Here is a 16,055-nt window from a genome sequence, read left to right as displayed (position 1 = left end):
TTTTTTTTTTTTTTTTTGATAATTTGAGAGAGACTAAAAAAATTTATTGAAAAAAAAACGCAAAGTAAAGATATTTCACCTCTAGAGTCGGCCAAAGAACGTCGATCAAATGCTCTGATACCAAATGATAAGCACCAACAATGTTGGATTTTTGCAAAGCTAGAGGCTCTTCTAGTATGCTTCTAAACTTTCACAAAGAAAACTAACTTAACGAATTGATTCCAACAAAGCGCGGGTTAGAAGATGAATAACTCTTAGATCGAACTTGAAATCTATGGTGGTCGATTAAATTCCAAGACAACTCACTCCAGAATTAGTTTGATCAAAACTAATCCAATAAATCAATTTAAACATCAAACCTGCAAGGTTTGAAAAAGAATAACACAAAAAAGGTTTCAAGAAAACACAAAGTTTTTGTTTTTGTTTTTTTTTTTTTTTTTTTTTTTTTTTGTATTTTTTAGGTTTTAATCCTTGTCTAGTAAAAAAAAAAAAAAACCTTTATATTTGTTTTGTTTTGGTTCTTAAAATTTTTAAATATTTGGTTTCGCTTAAGCGTTCAAATATTCTTTTTTCACCCTTAAACTGTGGATAATAAACTAATTTAGTCATGGCTGTTTTTGCTTCTTCTTTTATGTTTGTAATCATTTTGGATTTGCTAATCTACTATTTATTATTGGTGTTTTCATTATTATGATGATGAGCTTTCACAGAGAGTAATGGAAGAATAGAAAAGGGCATACAAAAAATCAGTCCGATAAGTTGACCTGCTATCTATGGCTTCAAAAACTTATTTATATGGATGTTTACTCACAAATAAAGACATAAAGATATGGTTTTCTTATGCAAATTTGAAGGAGTAAGTAGAATATTTTAAAGACCAAAATGAATTAAGTATACAAGTTGCAGAAGTAACATAGGATTCAAACCTATTTTTCATGTTTCTTAGATATTATTGTGAGGATCAAGAATTTTACTTAAGGAGGACATGATCCTCTGATTGGGACTTGTGCAGCTGGAACCTCTGTATGAAGCTTTTATCCGTTAGAAATTACCGGGTTCATGGACTAGCTTGAGTTGTAACATGGTTGAGTCATTTAAGCTTGTCAGATACAGGTTAGCCCTCGAGCTATTAAAAGTGGGTCTTTTTTTTTCTTGGTAGTTTGACCATCTTATTGCTTCTGATGCGGTACGAGGAACGTTACTTGAAACTTTGGCACAATACTATCCATGCAATTTTTTGACAGAGGGGCATGTAGACTATGGAAAGTATCGTTTTGAAATACTATTCTTTTAACATTCATTCATGAATCTTGAAGATAAGAGCTGTTATAACAATTGGCCCTGTGATTTCCCCATGTCGGTCGGTGCATATAGACGTGGCTTGTGGTCATTGTAGAGTCATACCATGAAATATCGTTATCTTCTCTCCCATTCCATATATGACATTGGGTGGGTCCTATCATGGAAGAGTTGCTTGATTTTATGCTATTGTGTTGGTTATGTCACGGGTTGAATTCATAATTTATTTCTCACGAACATTTGCAGTTTTTGAAGAACAATCCATTTCTAGGGCATTGCCCAATTGTTTTAAAGGGCTCCAATACCAATGTGTGAACATGTTGGAGCCGACTTCTACCGATTTCATGGGGACAACTGCTCGACTCTCTAGTACATTTAGTTGTCCAATATACTAGTTACTCTGCAAATTGACCTAATGTTTACCCATGACATAATTTTTTGGGATCGATCTGTACCATTTGATGCATCAAAACAATTTCGATCCTTCTCTTGGAAAACATACTTGCTGATGACTTTGCAGAGTGACCCAAAATATTTCAATATTTTATTTATGGTTTATATTTGTAGATTACATTTTTCTCTGTGAAATATTTTCTTTTTACCAACTGATTAACATAACATGCATATAATTTTTTTTAGGTTGTTAGAGATAAGCGAACTGGTAAAACCAAGGGCTATGGATTTGTTAGTTTCTCCAATCCTACTGACCTTGCTGGAGCACTCAAAGAAATGAATGGTAATTACTCTGATTTTAGTTCTATATGGATCCTGTAGTTCTTTCATCTCTCTGTTGGACTTGTGCTTCTTGTTCAAATCTCACGACGCGTCTTGCGTATATCTGAATCCATTCCTTTTTTTTTTGTTCTGAGAAACTTTGCTTTCATAGCATTGTTAATAAGAAAGAAACCCTTCCTCATTGATGAGGTGATATAGCTTGACTAGTTCAATTTAGGTTGTTATACAACGTTGTTGTTCAAAAGATTTTGATTATTTTTTTTCTTTATATCTCAGAAATATTTTGTAGACAAATTTTAAATTTTAGGTTTTGAAAAAAAAATTGTTTTTTTGTATTCACAATTTGGTCAAGGAGTTACTTTCTGAAAAAACACAATACATTGTTAGATAGACTCCAGATCTCTCATATTACCTTCCCTGGATGAATTTTCCCTACGAGGTATGAACTACATCGATCTGTATGAACTAGCACGGTTGAATCTCATGGCCTAGTGCTCAAGCTTAGGCGTCATCTAGGGTGTGCGGTGGCTAGAGTTCGTAAAGAAGATCGGGAGTTCGACCTGCTTCAATATCTCCCTTATATTTTCTAGAAAAACTCTGAAATCATTTTATCTCCCATTGTTTAATCCTTGAAGCCTCTTCTTTTGACGTCTATTCTATTTAAATTTACATGCTTAGACCCTTCTTGATCGTCGCAGGCAAGTACGTCGGAAATAGGCCGATAAAACTAAGAAAGAGCAATTGGAAGGAGAGGACAGACTACGAAGCCCTGGGAAGATACAAGGTAAAGCTACGATCCATAGGAGTGTTCTTTTGCACCTTTATTTCTTGTTTTTTTTTTAGGGTTTCAATGCTTTAACTCTCTACTAATTTAATGACAGAACCACACTCAAAAGAAATCAAAGCTTCCAAAGAAGAGTATCTTGCACAAGTAAGAATGGTCTGCATCCTTTTATTTCTGTTTACTCCCCGAACATAATCGTCAATCGAGTGATCGGTATCATATGGATAACCCGTGTTCGAAAATTTGGTGAAGTTAGTATCTGATAGGGCTTTCTGTTCTCTGCTCCATTTAAGTGAAGGGATTATGCATTAGAGAACATGTTTACCTTGAAGAAATCAATCTTGTAAAGTGCTGTGAGCCATTATTCTCTCTAGCTTTTTAATGAATCAATGTGAAATTATTACTGTCTATAACTTTTTTAGCTTATATGACAGCTTTTTTCTACATATATTTACAAAAGATAGCAAAGATGCTTTTTAATAATGTCATGAATTCTTCTTGATGTCACATTTTTAAATGAATTATTGCATAAGTTTGATTAATTATCTCTACCATAATTACCAATTGGAGACTCTTCAGCCTTCCTCTTGTTGCTTTTCCATCAATGAGTTTGAATAATAATGCTCTCTTATCTCCTTTCCTGCCTCCGATACCCTCCATCGATTTCTTCCATCTTCGGTAGGTCTCCCGACTGGTTTTGCTCTCCGGTTTGCTATTAGCCGTCGATTTTTTCCATGTCCGATAGGTCTCGAACAGGTTCTGCTGTTCAGTTTGCTGGTCTGTTATTTCTAGGCCTTCAGTACAGATTCTTAATTCGTTCAGGTTGGTTCTTCCTCATGTGGAAGGAGGAAATTTATCTATATTTCGACAGGTTTCTTGAAAAAAAAGTAGCTAAACTTGTATCGATCTCGCGGCCTTGTGATGATCTCTATCAATATCGTGCTTCAAATCTACAACAAATCTCCCAATTTTCTCCCAAAACCACCTCTATAGGTAAGAATCAAAATCAGGGTTTAACCCTCAAAATTGGCTCACATTCTTTGGTCCATGAAGAGATGAGAATATATTGCTTATCATTGCAGTGTCATGATGATAGCACCATCAAAATGTTGTTTTTTTTTTTCATGTGCAAACCAACATACGAACGAAATACACCAATTGTACACGCGTTTTTAGCATCGACTCCGTTGAAAGGTGTTGAGCATAGTGTCAAATTTTTTTAGAAATTTGAAGTCAGTTTTGCTTTCAAGTGACTGAATATTTTAGACTTTAAATGATGCAATATTTGAGGGTTAATAAAAAATTTGAAATTTAATTCTTATAGAAAAAAAGGGACGAGAAACTACATAAGTAGTTCAGCGCATGGACGAGAGACTTTGAATAATAAATTATTTTTCATTCGAAGTTCTAAAAATTCTCTTTATAAAAAAAAAAAAAAACTATCAAAGTCAAGCTAAATGGTTAAATCATGTCTTTTCGAAGAGATCGATATAAAATAAGTAGATGATTAGAAAATAAAATGGAGTGAATATAAGAGTTGAATAAGATTTAACCCTCAGAAAATTGACTCATTTCCTACTCATCAAATCTCTAGAAATTGAAGATCTTTGAGGGACAGGGCATGGAACATTGGACAAACAGAGAGTAAAACTCAAAACTTCTAATAGAGGGCAACAGTCCTTATTTTATTTAATTTTGGAAAGGATGTCATTTTTACTTGACCCAACAGGGGAAATAGTTAGCAGCATAATGTTTTTCTAATATCTTCATCTCAAAACTTCATACATGGTTTTGCTTCTTTGATATCTACTATGATCAATCGAAACCAATCCAATATTTCACAGCAGTTCATAAGTTAACATTGCATCAAGAATTTACTATCATTTGGGAAAGGAATGAAGTCGAAGTTGAGATCGAGTTTTCGGACATACTAATGAGAGTTTTCAATGGAGTCGATTAAAGATTTCCAGAGGGAATACCTTCCTTCTGGGCATACCTTGTAAAGCAGAGTCTTCAAATTGCATGCTTTAAGCTTCTCATCCAGTTGGATCATATTTGGCTTTGGACAATTCTGAAGAATAAGAAAAAAAGGGAAGAATCAGTCAAGTTCTAATGGGTTTGGGTAAAGCCTGGATTAATAAAAGTAAATGAAGATGTTGATTCAGCATGGTTGAGTTTCACCTTGATCAACCACAAGAGATATGCACCAGAATATGTTGCTTGTGCTTGGAAATCCTCAAAGTCGTCATTGGGGATAAATGAGCAGGAATTCACGAGATTTAATTCATTTTCGAAAAAGAAGTGGAAATTGTTGCTTATTTCCCCCTCTTGCTCACGAGTATTCGGGTCGGTCACAAAATGTATCATCCAACACGCCGAAAGGAATCGACGGTGAATCCATAAAGCCTGTCAGGATGGATATCATTAGAGGATCAAACTGCTGCAAAAAATATTTTTTTTTTTATCTTGAAGAGGAACCAAACGAGGCAGAACAAAATGCTTGCTTCTATTCATTAACCATGTAGCCAAAGAACAGACTATAAGTAAAAGTTTTTCGAGGGTCGATCCAAATACTACTACAAGTCACGACAAGGGGAACTACACTGAAGAGGATATATTCTCTGAGATTCCACATCGATCGGAGAGGAGAACGAGTGCCAACGAGGACACTGAGCTCCGAAAGGGGGTGGATTGTGAGATTGCACGTTGGTTGGAAAGAAGAACGAAACATTATTTATAAGGGTGTAGGAACATCTCCCTAGCAGACGCGTTTTAAAAACCTTGAGGGGAAGCTTAAAAGGGAAAGCGAAAAGAAGACAATATCTGCTAGCGGTGGGTTTGGGCTTTTACATATTCAGTGACAAAGTAAAGTAAATCGAGACTTTAGCAGCCTACTCTGGAAGACATTCTTCTCTAATTGAATCTCTGTGAAATCAATGACAGAGGGTCCAACGCACTCATCTACAATTGACCACCAAAGAACGCCCCACCACCCCTCCCCCGACAGAGAGGAGAAGCCACAAAATTGAAAAGAGAGAGAGAGAGAGAGAGAGAAGCATGTACCTCTCTTCCAACATATCGCTTTATCAGCATTTCATCCCAATCAAGCTCTTCCTTCCATTATAACAATTAGCAAGATATTAACGAGCCAATTTTTTATGGATAAAGTCAACTAAATAGCGAATCAAACACAAGTAAGAATGGACGCTAAAATTATAGAAAACTTTTCATTATAAGTTTATTATTGTTTTTTATTTTTCTGCTCCCATAAGCTCGCAAATGTCAAGAACATTCAGAGGATCCAACTCTCACAAACATTAGTTTCCTCCAAGATAGACATAGAACTCAGGAGTATTAGGCAAAATAGATTAAAAGATTCATGTGTGCTAGAGTCAATGAAAAAGTTAGTGCAGGAGAAATGTAAGAATCAAAAGCATAGATACAAGAAAATGTTGACATTCAACAGAATTAAATTTATACTCAAGAAAACGTAAAGGATTCAATTCCAGTTATTATAGTAGACTTTCAAAAAGGCATTACATGATCCATTAAAAAAATGTTATTGCATGTAGAGAAAAACATTGTCGAACTGAAAGTTCGATTTTGCGATTACTAAAAAGACATGGATAAACAAAATTTACCTTCCACATTTGATAAATGTCAACGCTGAGACCAGAACTTATTTCTGTGCATGTTATATCCTCTAAAATTTTGAGCATGAGCCGCTGGAGGGAGGGAAAAAAGCTCAAGGATCAGAACTTTACCGTCATTTCAAAATAATTTGAGTATTGTACGATCACTAGGCAAGTTACAAAACTCACTCTACGATAGTGGAAGCAACAATTGTCAGCAACATGCAATGCTGCCCATTTTCTGGTTTTCTTTACTTCATTCAACACCTGAAGATAGATGTTTTTAGAGTCTCCAATAAGAACAATGCAAATTGAGCCAAGAAAAAAAAAATCCGAAGCAAGATAATAATCTGGTACTACAAAAGGTGCACGGTACATTACAATACCAAACTTGTGAAGAATTGAGAAACCAGACAAATAAGTACTCATTTTTTCAGTTTTGAAGGAGTAAGTTAAATCATTTTCAGCCAAGGGAGCAGCACGACTCGTGTATAAAGTACCGCACTCAATACTGCAACTGCCTTAAAGCAACAAATTGTGTGCCTCAGACTCAGAGATATCAAACAAGAAAAAAGAAGAAAACCCCACCTGTTCCCTTGACATGTAAGAAACTAACCAGCACCGATGGTTCCATGCACGGTAATTCATTTTGGACATCTACACCAAAATGAAAGTAACTTAGATGAGACAAAGTTCTTACCGTAACAGGAAGGTAATTAACAAGAGTCCAGTTACAATCAATTACTTAAATCAAGTTTGCAGCATCTACCAAGAGTTCAAAATAAATACAATCTAGTGGAAAATCAAGAAAGCAGCTCCAGATCTTGTGTTTTTTCACCAAAGCCTTTATTAGACAAAATTTCATCAAGAACATCCCAATCAACCTTTTAAAATTCTTCTCAAGATCATGCTTGAAGATAAACTTTTCTTCTATTTCCTCCATTCATCAACCAATTTATTAGCTACCTATATGAATAGGGTCAACAATTCATATCCCTAACATAAAGGCCGATTGAGGATAGGAAATGGTAGAAGGCAGCATAACTTGTAACTGCCTTTGACAAGATTCCAACGCAGATTCGGTGATTGAAGGTCCAATGATTCCTCTCTAACCAAAAGAAGGCCTTCACAATGTTCAGCTAAATAATTTATTTCTGGTCTTTGAAGGGATGCCCAAGGAGAACACTTGAAATGATATTAAAGACGGAAGTAGGCATGGTTGTGGCCATCAGAAGTTCGCATGCAAGAAAGCCCAAAACTTTTGAGCAAAAGAGCAGCGGATGAATAAGTAGGAATGAGTCCTTGTTGCTCTTCAACAAATTTGGCACAAACATTGGACAAGATAGGCGAATAATTAGATAATTTGATATATAATATTATTTTGTTTCTATTTGATATATAATCCATGTAATTGAACTGAAAATAAATAAATGGGAAATAGTTTCCCTGCAAGATCGAATGGAGTATTGCTGCAAGGATTGAGAATCCAATGGGAGACGGACAGGGATAGGTAAGTCATCCCCATCCCGCCCGACCCGTGAGCATCCCTATATTAATGTACATTAGCAAATATCTAAGCTCAATTTATCTCAGGTATTCATCCCCCATGGGCAGCTGTTCCTAATTAAACTTTGCTTCTCCATATTATCGAACGGGTATTGGCAGGTACAAGGTAAAAATCCATCCTAATCTATTTGTGAGTTCTAGGGTGATAGTTGAGTTTTTAGTATCCTATGTAGAGTGGGATCTCTTACAATCCTTGCAGTTCACTTCTATGCTTGTTTAAAATTAGAAGTTAGAAAAAAAATGTGTCACTCAAGTCTTAAATTGGAGGCCATCATAAAGTCTATGAATAACCCTTCGGAGAAACAGCAATATGCAATATGCATGGAAAGTTATAGTGAGCTTCCAAATTTTAATAATATGCAGGTCCTTGAACCTCAGCTATTCTTTCCACTAGCTCAGATTCTTTCTTCAAAATTTCCTCAACAGTATAGCCCTTTTGAACAAGCAGCTTGATCACCCACCGCCTGCCAAGAACTGACGTGCTTAATTTTTACATAAAATTTATGAAACTCATTTTTCATTAGGTTGTGGAAAGTAATATACAAAATAACAAATTCCCTACATAAGCTTGCAACAATATTCCCTCATTTTTCTACACGTTAAATAATACGAGCATAAAAACTTCTTGATAAAACAAAACCCCTACAATATACCAAATGCAGCAGCTACTTCGGGGAATAGAGAGTATTTATCGTGGAAAAATAATAGAAGCCTATATTTTAGAAATGCATCCATAAAGAAAGAATTGGGTTTTAATCTCGCTAATGATACTAACCTCCATTAAAGCATCTGGAGAGTAATAATAACCTATCCTCAAACAGTATTATATCAGTATGAACAAACTTGCACCAACTAGTTAATCCTTACCTATGGCACCATGCTTGTTCACTCTTGGGGAAATATGAAAGTACGAGCTTTGACAAGAGAAGTTCATCCAAATACATTGAGAGATGTTGTTTCTTTGATAATATGAATTTCCTGTCGGATACACACATGGTACAATCAGAAGTGATAATTCCTAAATTCCACACCATGAGATAGCAAGTCAATAATAAAACTTATGAGTAATCCAAATGAGACCAGGTTCTATGGTTAATCTTGGAAAAACCTTTGTTATCAATACAAATTTGATGTTTATTGTACTATTATAAAATAACTCATGGCCCTTTCATTTAACAAACAACGAATATTTTAACTGATACAGGCCAGGAAATACAGTCTTTTGCTCCTCAAGTGAATTTCTTGTAACAAACTAGTAGATGAATTGATATTTTCAAATTTAGAACTGAAATTGTAAATAGAGAAGCAAGACATGAAGATAGATAACAGATTATAAAAAAATGGTCGTAACTCCAATAATGGGAAAAGCTATATCAAACAAGGAACAAGCAGAAACCTGGAATTCCAAGCAGTGCCAAAATCGCAGCTCAGCAATAAAAGAGCCCTGCTGTGCTTCATGACCTCACTTTCAACAATGTTAAATGAATTTGACAATTCAGATAAATGGTTTCCAGCCACAGTTTGATCATCTTGGTTGCAAAAGCTCCTATATTTCCTAGTAGCAGCCATAAATGTATTTCTAGCTGCTATGTACAAAGGATGAAGAATCTCTGTTGATACGCCCAACTTATGATCTTGTAGCAAGAAATCTGAACTATCGTACCCCATAATTTCAGACGTAGCACTTTTGGAGCCGCCTGCCTCTTCCTTCAGTTTGGAAAACTGGGATGGATGTATAAATCCAATCTCGTCGCTGGATTGATGCAACAGCAGGACAGAAAAACAGTCAAGCAAGCAACCAACCAAATATGTCTACACAAAAAACACTAATCCTGTACTAATCTTCAGAGAAATGTCATCCCCATTGTTAGGAATCACGACTCTACACAATGGTATGATATTGTCTATTTTGAGCATAAGCTCTCGTGGCTTTGCTTTGGATTTTCCCAAAAGGTCTCATACCAATAAAGATGTATTCCTTACTTATAAACTTGTGATCATTCCCTAAAATAGCCAATGTGGGACTCCCTCCTAACAATCATCAACAATCCTCTCTTCGAACAAAGTACACCATAGAGCCTCCCCTGAGGCCTATGGAGCCCTCGAACAATCTCCCTTAATCGAGGATCAACTCCTTCTTTGGAGTCCTTGAACAAAGTACACTCTTTGTTCGACACTTGAGTCACTTTTGACTACACCTTCGAGACTCTCAACTTCTTTGTTCGACATTTGAAGATTCTATTGACATGCCTAAGTTAAGGGCATGACTCTGATACTATATTAGGAATCCCGACTCTCCACAATGGTATGATATTGTCCACTTTGAGCATAAGCTCTCATGGATTTGCTTTGGATTTTCCCAAAAGACCTCATACCAATGGAGATGTATTCCCTACCTATAAACTCGTGATCATTCCCTAAATTAGCTAGTGGGACTCGTCCCAACAATCCCAACAACCCTCGACAATCAGACAAATCTTCATAGAAATGCCGTCCCCATAATCAGACAAATTTGATTTAGCAACCAAATCAGGTCCGTATCAAGATGAAGCTTCCTCAAAACTAGAACTGTAACTGTACATTAATCGTTCATTCCGCTGCGATGATCTTCAAACCAATACAATCATAAATAGCAAGAAAAAGTATCAATTAACCATCAGTATATGGAATCTAGCAGAGGGTTTTTTTCGTCAAATTGAGACTATAAACTACATAAATTTCCGGGAAAATCAAACTCGAACAAAGGAGAATCTTACTTCTTATAAGATGATATACTTACATAAGAAGATCTGACTCTAAAATTCGTTCGAATTGACACAGAAAATCACCGGCTTTCGCTTCGAAATCAGCATCTTCAGCCATTTCTCTGTTGTCTGCCCTAAATGCTAGAGCTTGAGGAGAAAGGCTGTCATATGAGATCACAGCAAAGGGGTGGTTGTGTATGTGTATTGTCTACATATACGTTTATTCTTCCATTTATTGCTTTTTTTTAGCTCAATTAATAAAAAAAATACCTTTTCCCCATAAAAAATTAAATACCCTAATTTTAAAAAAAAAATTAATAATATTTTTTAACTTTCAAAATATTTTAAGTCAGTCAATACTATTTTTAAAATTTCATGGGTCCTTTTACTAAGCAGAGTACTGATGGTAACGACCGAAGAGTATTGACGAACTATTTTTTAAAGTTCAAGGGTGTTTTTGAGACAAAATATTAGTTGTTTCTATCTCAAACACACGGTCCTCCCGATGTACTATATGAGGAGGCATGATGTGAGCTCTCCACTACCCCATGTGGGCACAGCTAGGGCGAGTGTTATGAGACAACACTCACCGAGTGTCTCGGGCGAATTCTTTTAAAATGAGTTTTTCAACGACAATACCGTGCAACACAGGTGTGTCAGTATTGTACCCCAGCTCGTGTGTCGGACGTTGAGTTGTGCACCCGCTATTCGATACAGTATTCGTAAATGATATGATATTGACATGGGAGGACCAATACCCTGCATAGACTCGAATTGGTGGATGTTCGACTCTAAATTTGAGGCCGAACACCCTCGATCATTGTAAAAGAGGGTTAAATTAAAAGCATAATAACGGTTTTCAACATTTCAATATTTTGCGTAATAAATCCCTAATTTTTAGTGTCGGAATAATATTTTAATTTTTTATTTATAAATATTATATAGGGGACGTTCAATACAGATTCTTATTGTGCTATTTGGATTGTCGATAAGTTAATTCCTGTCTATGTGTATTTGTCGGGTTGTCTACCTAAACTCGAGGCTGGTATCGATGCAATAACAAAGCTTCATAAGAAAATATCTCGAGAAATCTATGATGATTAAATTCGATCTCAAAATGAATTATTTAAAAGTAATTCGAGGACGGATGATAAAAAATAATAAAAAAATGTAAAGGAATATAATTACATTTTTATTAAAAATATTTAAGGGAAAAATGAGTTTAAAGAAATAAAATCCATACCTTTATTAACAATTTTATAAATTTACTTTGATAAAAATATATATATATTTTTAAATTTTAATAATACCATTAGTTTCTGGATATAACCATTAAAAATATATTTGAATTTTCAAACATTTCATTAATACCTTTATTCAAAAATAAAAAATAAAAAACATTTTAAAATTTATTTTTTAAAAAAATTTAGTAAAAATCTAAAAATTAACCTTAAAAATTTTGGAGATAATCTATAAGATACGATCATAGATAGTTTTTGTTTATAAATTTTGTTTTATAAAAATAAAGGACAAATATTATGGATATTTTGTAAACACGGTCCGCATTTTTAATTTTTTAAAAAAGTATTAATGAAATTTTTAAAAGTTAAAATAGACATTTTTGAAATAAAAAAAAAATGATAAGAATATTTTTTAGATTTTTTTTAAAATTTAAGAGTATTATTAAAAAAATTTAAAATTTAAGTATATTTTTAAGACAAAAATAAAAGGACAAATATTATGGACATTTTTTAAAAACGGTTTATATTTTTAATTTTTTTAAAAAGTATTAATGAAATTTTTTAAAGTTAATAGATATTTTTGAAAAAAAAAATTAATGGTAAGAATATTTTTAAAATTTTTTATTTTGAAAATTTAAAATTTAAGTATATTTTAAAGATAAAATATAAAGTTTACGGATATTTTTATTAATTTAAAATAAATTTAAAAAGGTAATTTTTTTTTTGAGATAATCTACTAGATGCTCTCGTAGACAATTTTGTTCATATTTTGATAGTAATAATTTGTTAAAGGATATTAATGCTAATTTTAAAATATTATGGGTAATTTTGAAATAAGTAGCAACGGTAAATATATTTTTAATTTCTTTTTAAAAAATTTAAAAGTATTAATGAATTTTTTTATATTTTTAAGACAAAATGTAAAGTTTTATTAATTAAAAAAAAAAAATAATCATTTGGTTTTTGAAGTTTATGAAGGTAAAAGGCAAATGTAGCACGTGACAAGCGCAGGCGATATGGTATACCGTATTTTAGACGCCTTAATAAACCACAGGGAACTGCGCTTTCCTTTCGCCATTTTCCATTCCTCACAAACACTATTTCTTCACATTGCTGTTTCTTCCGTTCTTTCTCTGCTTCAATTCTTCATCTTCTCGACAAATTTCTCTCCCAATTTCCCCATTTTCCAATCCCTTTAATCCCAATCGATCTTGCTCCTGAATTTTTCTCTGCCCCTTTCAATCTTGTTCGTTTTTTTTCTCGTTGCTAGACCCACCATACCCACTCTCACTTCCCGAAGATCTGGGGATTTCTTCTCTTCTCTGGAGCTTTGAATCCGATCAAGAAATTGTGGGTTTTGTTCCTTTTGTGATCTTGATTTGTTCTTGTTCATCATGCTTTGAGGAATATTGCGTTTCGAGGGTTGGAATTGGCATCTAGGGTTAAGTGATTGGTGTTGCTGGTTGATATTGGTGCTGTTCATGCGAGAGTCACGGGCTGGTTTCGATGAATATGGAAATCTCTTGCGATGTGGCGTCGTTGGACGCTGAATTGTTGCAGCTGGCTGAGGTCTCTCCTTTGGCGATTAAATCCAATCCTGATTTTGTCGAGAAGCTGTTTGCGCAGTGGCTTTCGCTCCCTGCCACTAATCGGCTGGTAACTTTGATTTCCCTTGCATTATGAAGTTCGTTGAATTGGGGGAGTTTGTTGAATTGTGGATTTTTTATTTGAACTTGTGTGAATTTGAGTTGTTGTTAGTCATACGGACTCAAGAGCATGCTGAAATGATCTTGTTTCTAGCTGGGTTGTCTCGATGGCAGTTTTGATTTTAGTTGGCATTGCTTCATCCTTCGTTTTCATGTGTATGGGAATGTATTCGAATTCGTTATATTTATCCATTGTATCTGTTAGGTAACGTCATTGTTAAACGATGCAAAGGCTGGTGTACCCTTGAATGTGCCTGGAAATTCTTCTAGTCCTCATGCTTCTGCTAGCAACTCACTACCTTCTATATTTCCTGCTGGAAGTGCTCCTCCTCTATCGCCGAGAAGTACATCGGGTTCCCCTCGGGTGATGAGACAGAGGGTTGGTCCTTCTAATTTAGGCTCCCCGCTGAAAGTGATTAGTGAGCCAATTAAAGAACCAATTCCGCAGGTCCTTCTAATTTTATCTTTTGTTATAATATTTGTTAATAGTCTTTGAGCTATGTTTCGGATAAAAGACCTTTAGCTTATCAGTTGAATTTCTTTTCCTGGGATTATGATGTAGTTCTTAATTGCACAACTTTAAATGCTCTGCAGTTTTACTTCCAAAATGGACGTCCACCACCAATTGACATAAAGGAGCAATGTCTATTCAGGATCAACCAGGCTTTTTACGGGCACCTAGATGGATTGCAAGTCCATGGTGAGATATCTCAAAAACTTACGTCTCATTCCTCCAATGGACACTAACTCTCCTTCTGCTATGTCAGAATTTAGGGCAGTTACAAAAGAAGTATGCAAGCTGCCATCATTCTTTTCCCCTTCTCTTTTCAGGAAGATAGATGTTAACAGCACCGGCATTGTATCGAGGTAGGTTTCTCTTGTTGCTGGAGAACATTGTTTTAGTATGATTTATATATTGGGCATTTTTTCACCTGTAGTTTTTGTAATCGTTTTGTATCATATATATATATATATATACAGGACATCATTTTTGAGACTGTTCCGTTGTCACCTTTTGCTTCTCAACAAGTATTTTAACTTTGTACTTTTTAATAAATGAGCTTAGCTATCTCTTTTTTTCAATGAACTCCATAAAATGTTGCTAATTATGCTCGAATTTGCTTCCCAAGATATATATGTATATATATTTTCTGTTGGGATAAAGGATATCTTTGTTAGGAAGAGTGAAAGATTACAAAGGCAGACCAGAAATAAATATGCAGACTTCAGAAAAGTTGTGATAATTGATATTATGTAGATTTTATTTTGGAAACCTAGAAGGATGGGGAATAATTTGAAAGAATCCATGCGAAGAAATTTATGCATCACCATTGTCCTGACATGGTTCTTATTCAAGAATCAAAGATAGCAACTAATGACAGGTTTTTTGTCATCAATTTCAAGGAAGATTAATTTGAAGATATGATAGGGCATCAATGAATCTTTCTCGATAGTTGTATAGGAAGATTAATTTTGAAGAAGTTGGTTTTGGAAGAAGTGTGCAAAATCAGCGAAGGGGTGTTGTCTTCTTTGCCGTTGGAGTTGAAGGAGAGTTTCAAATATTTTCCTTGCTTGAAAGAGTTCTTGATGGGATTTGAATCTATTAATGGAGAATCTGGCGGTTTGAAATCATTTAATGTATCGTTGGTGTGGTTCTTGGGATTTGAAGCAATTAATTCTAATTTTTTTGGAATAGGACATGGTAGTTAAAAGACCAGCCTTTGTATGGCTTCATCTTAATTGATTAATTGAAGCTGGCCTTTTGAATCTCTCAAGCACCTAACCACCTTTTGATGGTTCCTCTGCAAAGGTTAAAGTATTTATGGAGATTCCCTCGATCCCTTTTCTTCGGCCACTTCTTTTGTGAAATCTCTCGAGAAGGTTTCCTATGCTGTATCTAAGGAGCATGATGTCTTCTTCATCATTCTCATTGCTATGACTAGTTTAGAAGATTCTATATTGATGGTTTTATTTTTGGAGGCCATCTTTTATTCCAAAACCTTTGAGTTGTAAGTTTGGCCCTTTGCTAAGTCTTCTTCATCACATTTTTCCCCCAAAGGTTTCTATATTGTAGTAGGTGCTTTTGCATCCTCCCTTTGCTGTGTGTTGGGGTATTTGGCTTAAGAGGAACAATTGGATTTTTAGAGATGAATAGAAGTTGGGTGAGGAAGCTTGGGAAATTGTTTGATTTTATACCTTCTTACTTCTTAAGGGTATTGGTCACCCAGTATTTTTTGTTGTTAGTTTTGGACTCCCACTTTTATTAGGCTTGTTTTGTATCCCCATGTATTCTACCATTCATTCAATGAAATTTGGTTTTCTTACAAAAAAAAAAAAAAAAAAAAAAG

At 34.6% G+C, this 16,055-nt stretch overlaps 3 protein-coding genes across 4 annotated transcripts in view; 2 read left to right on the top strand and 1 right to left on the bottom strand.

Annotated features, from left to right (window-relative positions):
- The window catches only part of LOC111443965 (RNA-binding protein 42-like), a 6,768-nt gene extending 3,511 nt beyond the window's left edge, over window positions 1–3,257 (top strand). The window contains exons 4-6 of the mRNA XM_023081841.1: window positions 1,939–2,035; window positions 2,733–2,818; window positions 2,916–3,257. Coding sequence (XP_022937609.1) covers window positions 1,939–2,035; window positions 2,733–2,818; window positions 2,916–2,969 — 237 coding nt within the window. The 3' untranslated portion in view covers window positions 2,970–3,257. The remainder of the gene's footprint in view (window positions 1–1,938; window positions 2,036–2,732; window positions 2,819–2,915) is intronic.
- Window positions 3,258–4,587: 1,330 nt separating this feature from the next.
- On the bottom strand, window positions 4,588–10,952 carry LOC111443964 (protein prenyltransferase alpha subunit repeat-containing protein 1). Of its 2 annotated transcripts, XM_023081839.1 has the most exons (10): window positions 10,796–10,952; window positions 9,413–9,769; window positions 8,884–8,994; window positions 8,390–8,480; window positions 7,039–7,107; window positions 6,640–6,717; window positions 6,460–6,543; window positions 5,882–5,932; window positions 5,000–5,224; window positions 4,588–4,889 (listed from the first exon to the last, which is right to left on the bottom strand). In XM_023081839.1, the coding sequence occupies exons 1-10, from the start codon at window positions 10,876–10,878 to the stop codon at window positions 4,749–4,751; spliced, it is 1,290 nt and encodes a 429-aa protein (XP_022937607.1). In that variant the 5' UTR covers window positions 10,879–10,952; the 3' UTR covers window positions 4,588–4,748. The 2 variants fall into 2 exon arrangements, with proteins under 2 accessions (XP_022937607.1, XP_022937608.1); XM_023081840.1 differs by lacking the exons at window positions 4,588–4,889; window positions 5,000–5,224 and adding an exon at window positions 5,596–5,797 and having other exon boundaries at window positions 5,842–5,932.
- A 2,114-nt stretch (window positions 10,953–13,066) lies between these two features.
- LOC111443963 (serine/threonine protein phosphatase 2A regulatory subunit B''beta-like) overlaps window positions 13,067–16,055 on the top strand; it is a 10,106-nt gene continuing 7,117 nt past the window's right edge. The window contains exons 1-4 of the mRNA XM_023081838.1: window positions 13,067–13,657; window positions 13,913–14,155; window positions 14,302–14,407; window positions 14,475–14,574. Of these exons, the coding sequence (XP_022937606.1) occupies window positions 13,508–13,657; window positions 13,913–14,155; window positions 14,302–14,407; window positions 14,475–14,574 (599 nt within the window). The 5' untranslated portion in view covers window positions 13,067–13,507. The remainder of the gene's footprint in view (window positions 13,658–13,912; window positions 14,156–14,301; window positions 14,408–14,474; window positions 14,575–16,055) is intronic.

Source organism: Cucurbita moschata, unplaced genomic scaffold, assembly GCF_002738365.1.
Source record: "Cucurbita moschata cultivar Rifu unplaced genomic scaffold, Cmos_1.0 Cmo_Scf00006, whole genome shotgun sequence".
In the NCBI taxonomy this organism is placed as follows: Eukaryota; Viridiplantae; Streptophyta; class Magnoliopsida; order Cucurbitales; family Cucurbitaceae; genus Cucurbita; species Cucurbita moschata.
Note: the sequence above shows the minus strand (reverse complement) of the source record. Positions and strands in the feature narration are given on the sequence as shown.

What these genes read in the sequence shown, in the direction of transcription:
- LOC111443964 (XM_023081839.1), bottom strand. Translation starts at nt 10,878, where the DNA reads ATGGCTGAAGATGCTGATTTCGAAGCGAAAGCCGGTGATTTTCTGTGT. An exon ending in CTTACATGTCAAGGGAACAG is followed by an intron (nt 6,718 to 7,038) that starts GTGGGGTTTTCT and finishes ATCTATCTTCAG; the next exon opens with GTGTTGAATGAAGTAAAGAA. An exon ending in GTTGCTTCCACTATCGTAGA is followed by an intron (nt 6,544 to 6,639) that starts GTGAGTTTTGTA and finishes CCCTCCCTCCAG; the next exon opens with CGGCTCATGCTCAAAATTTT.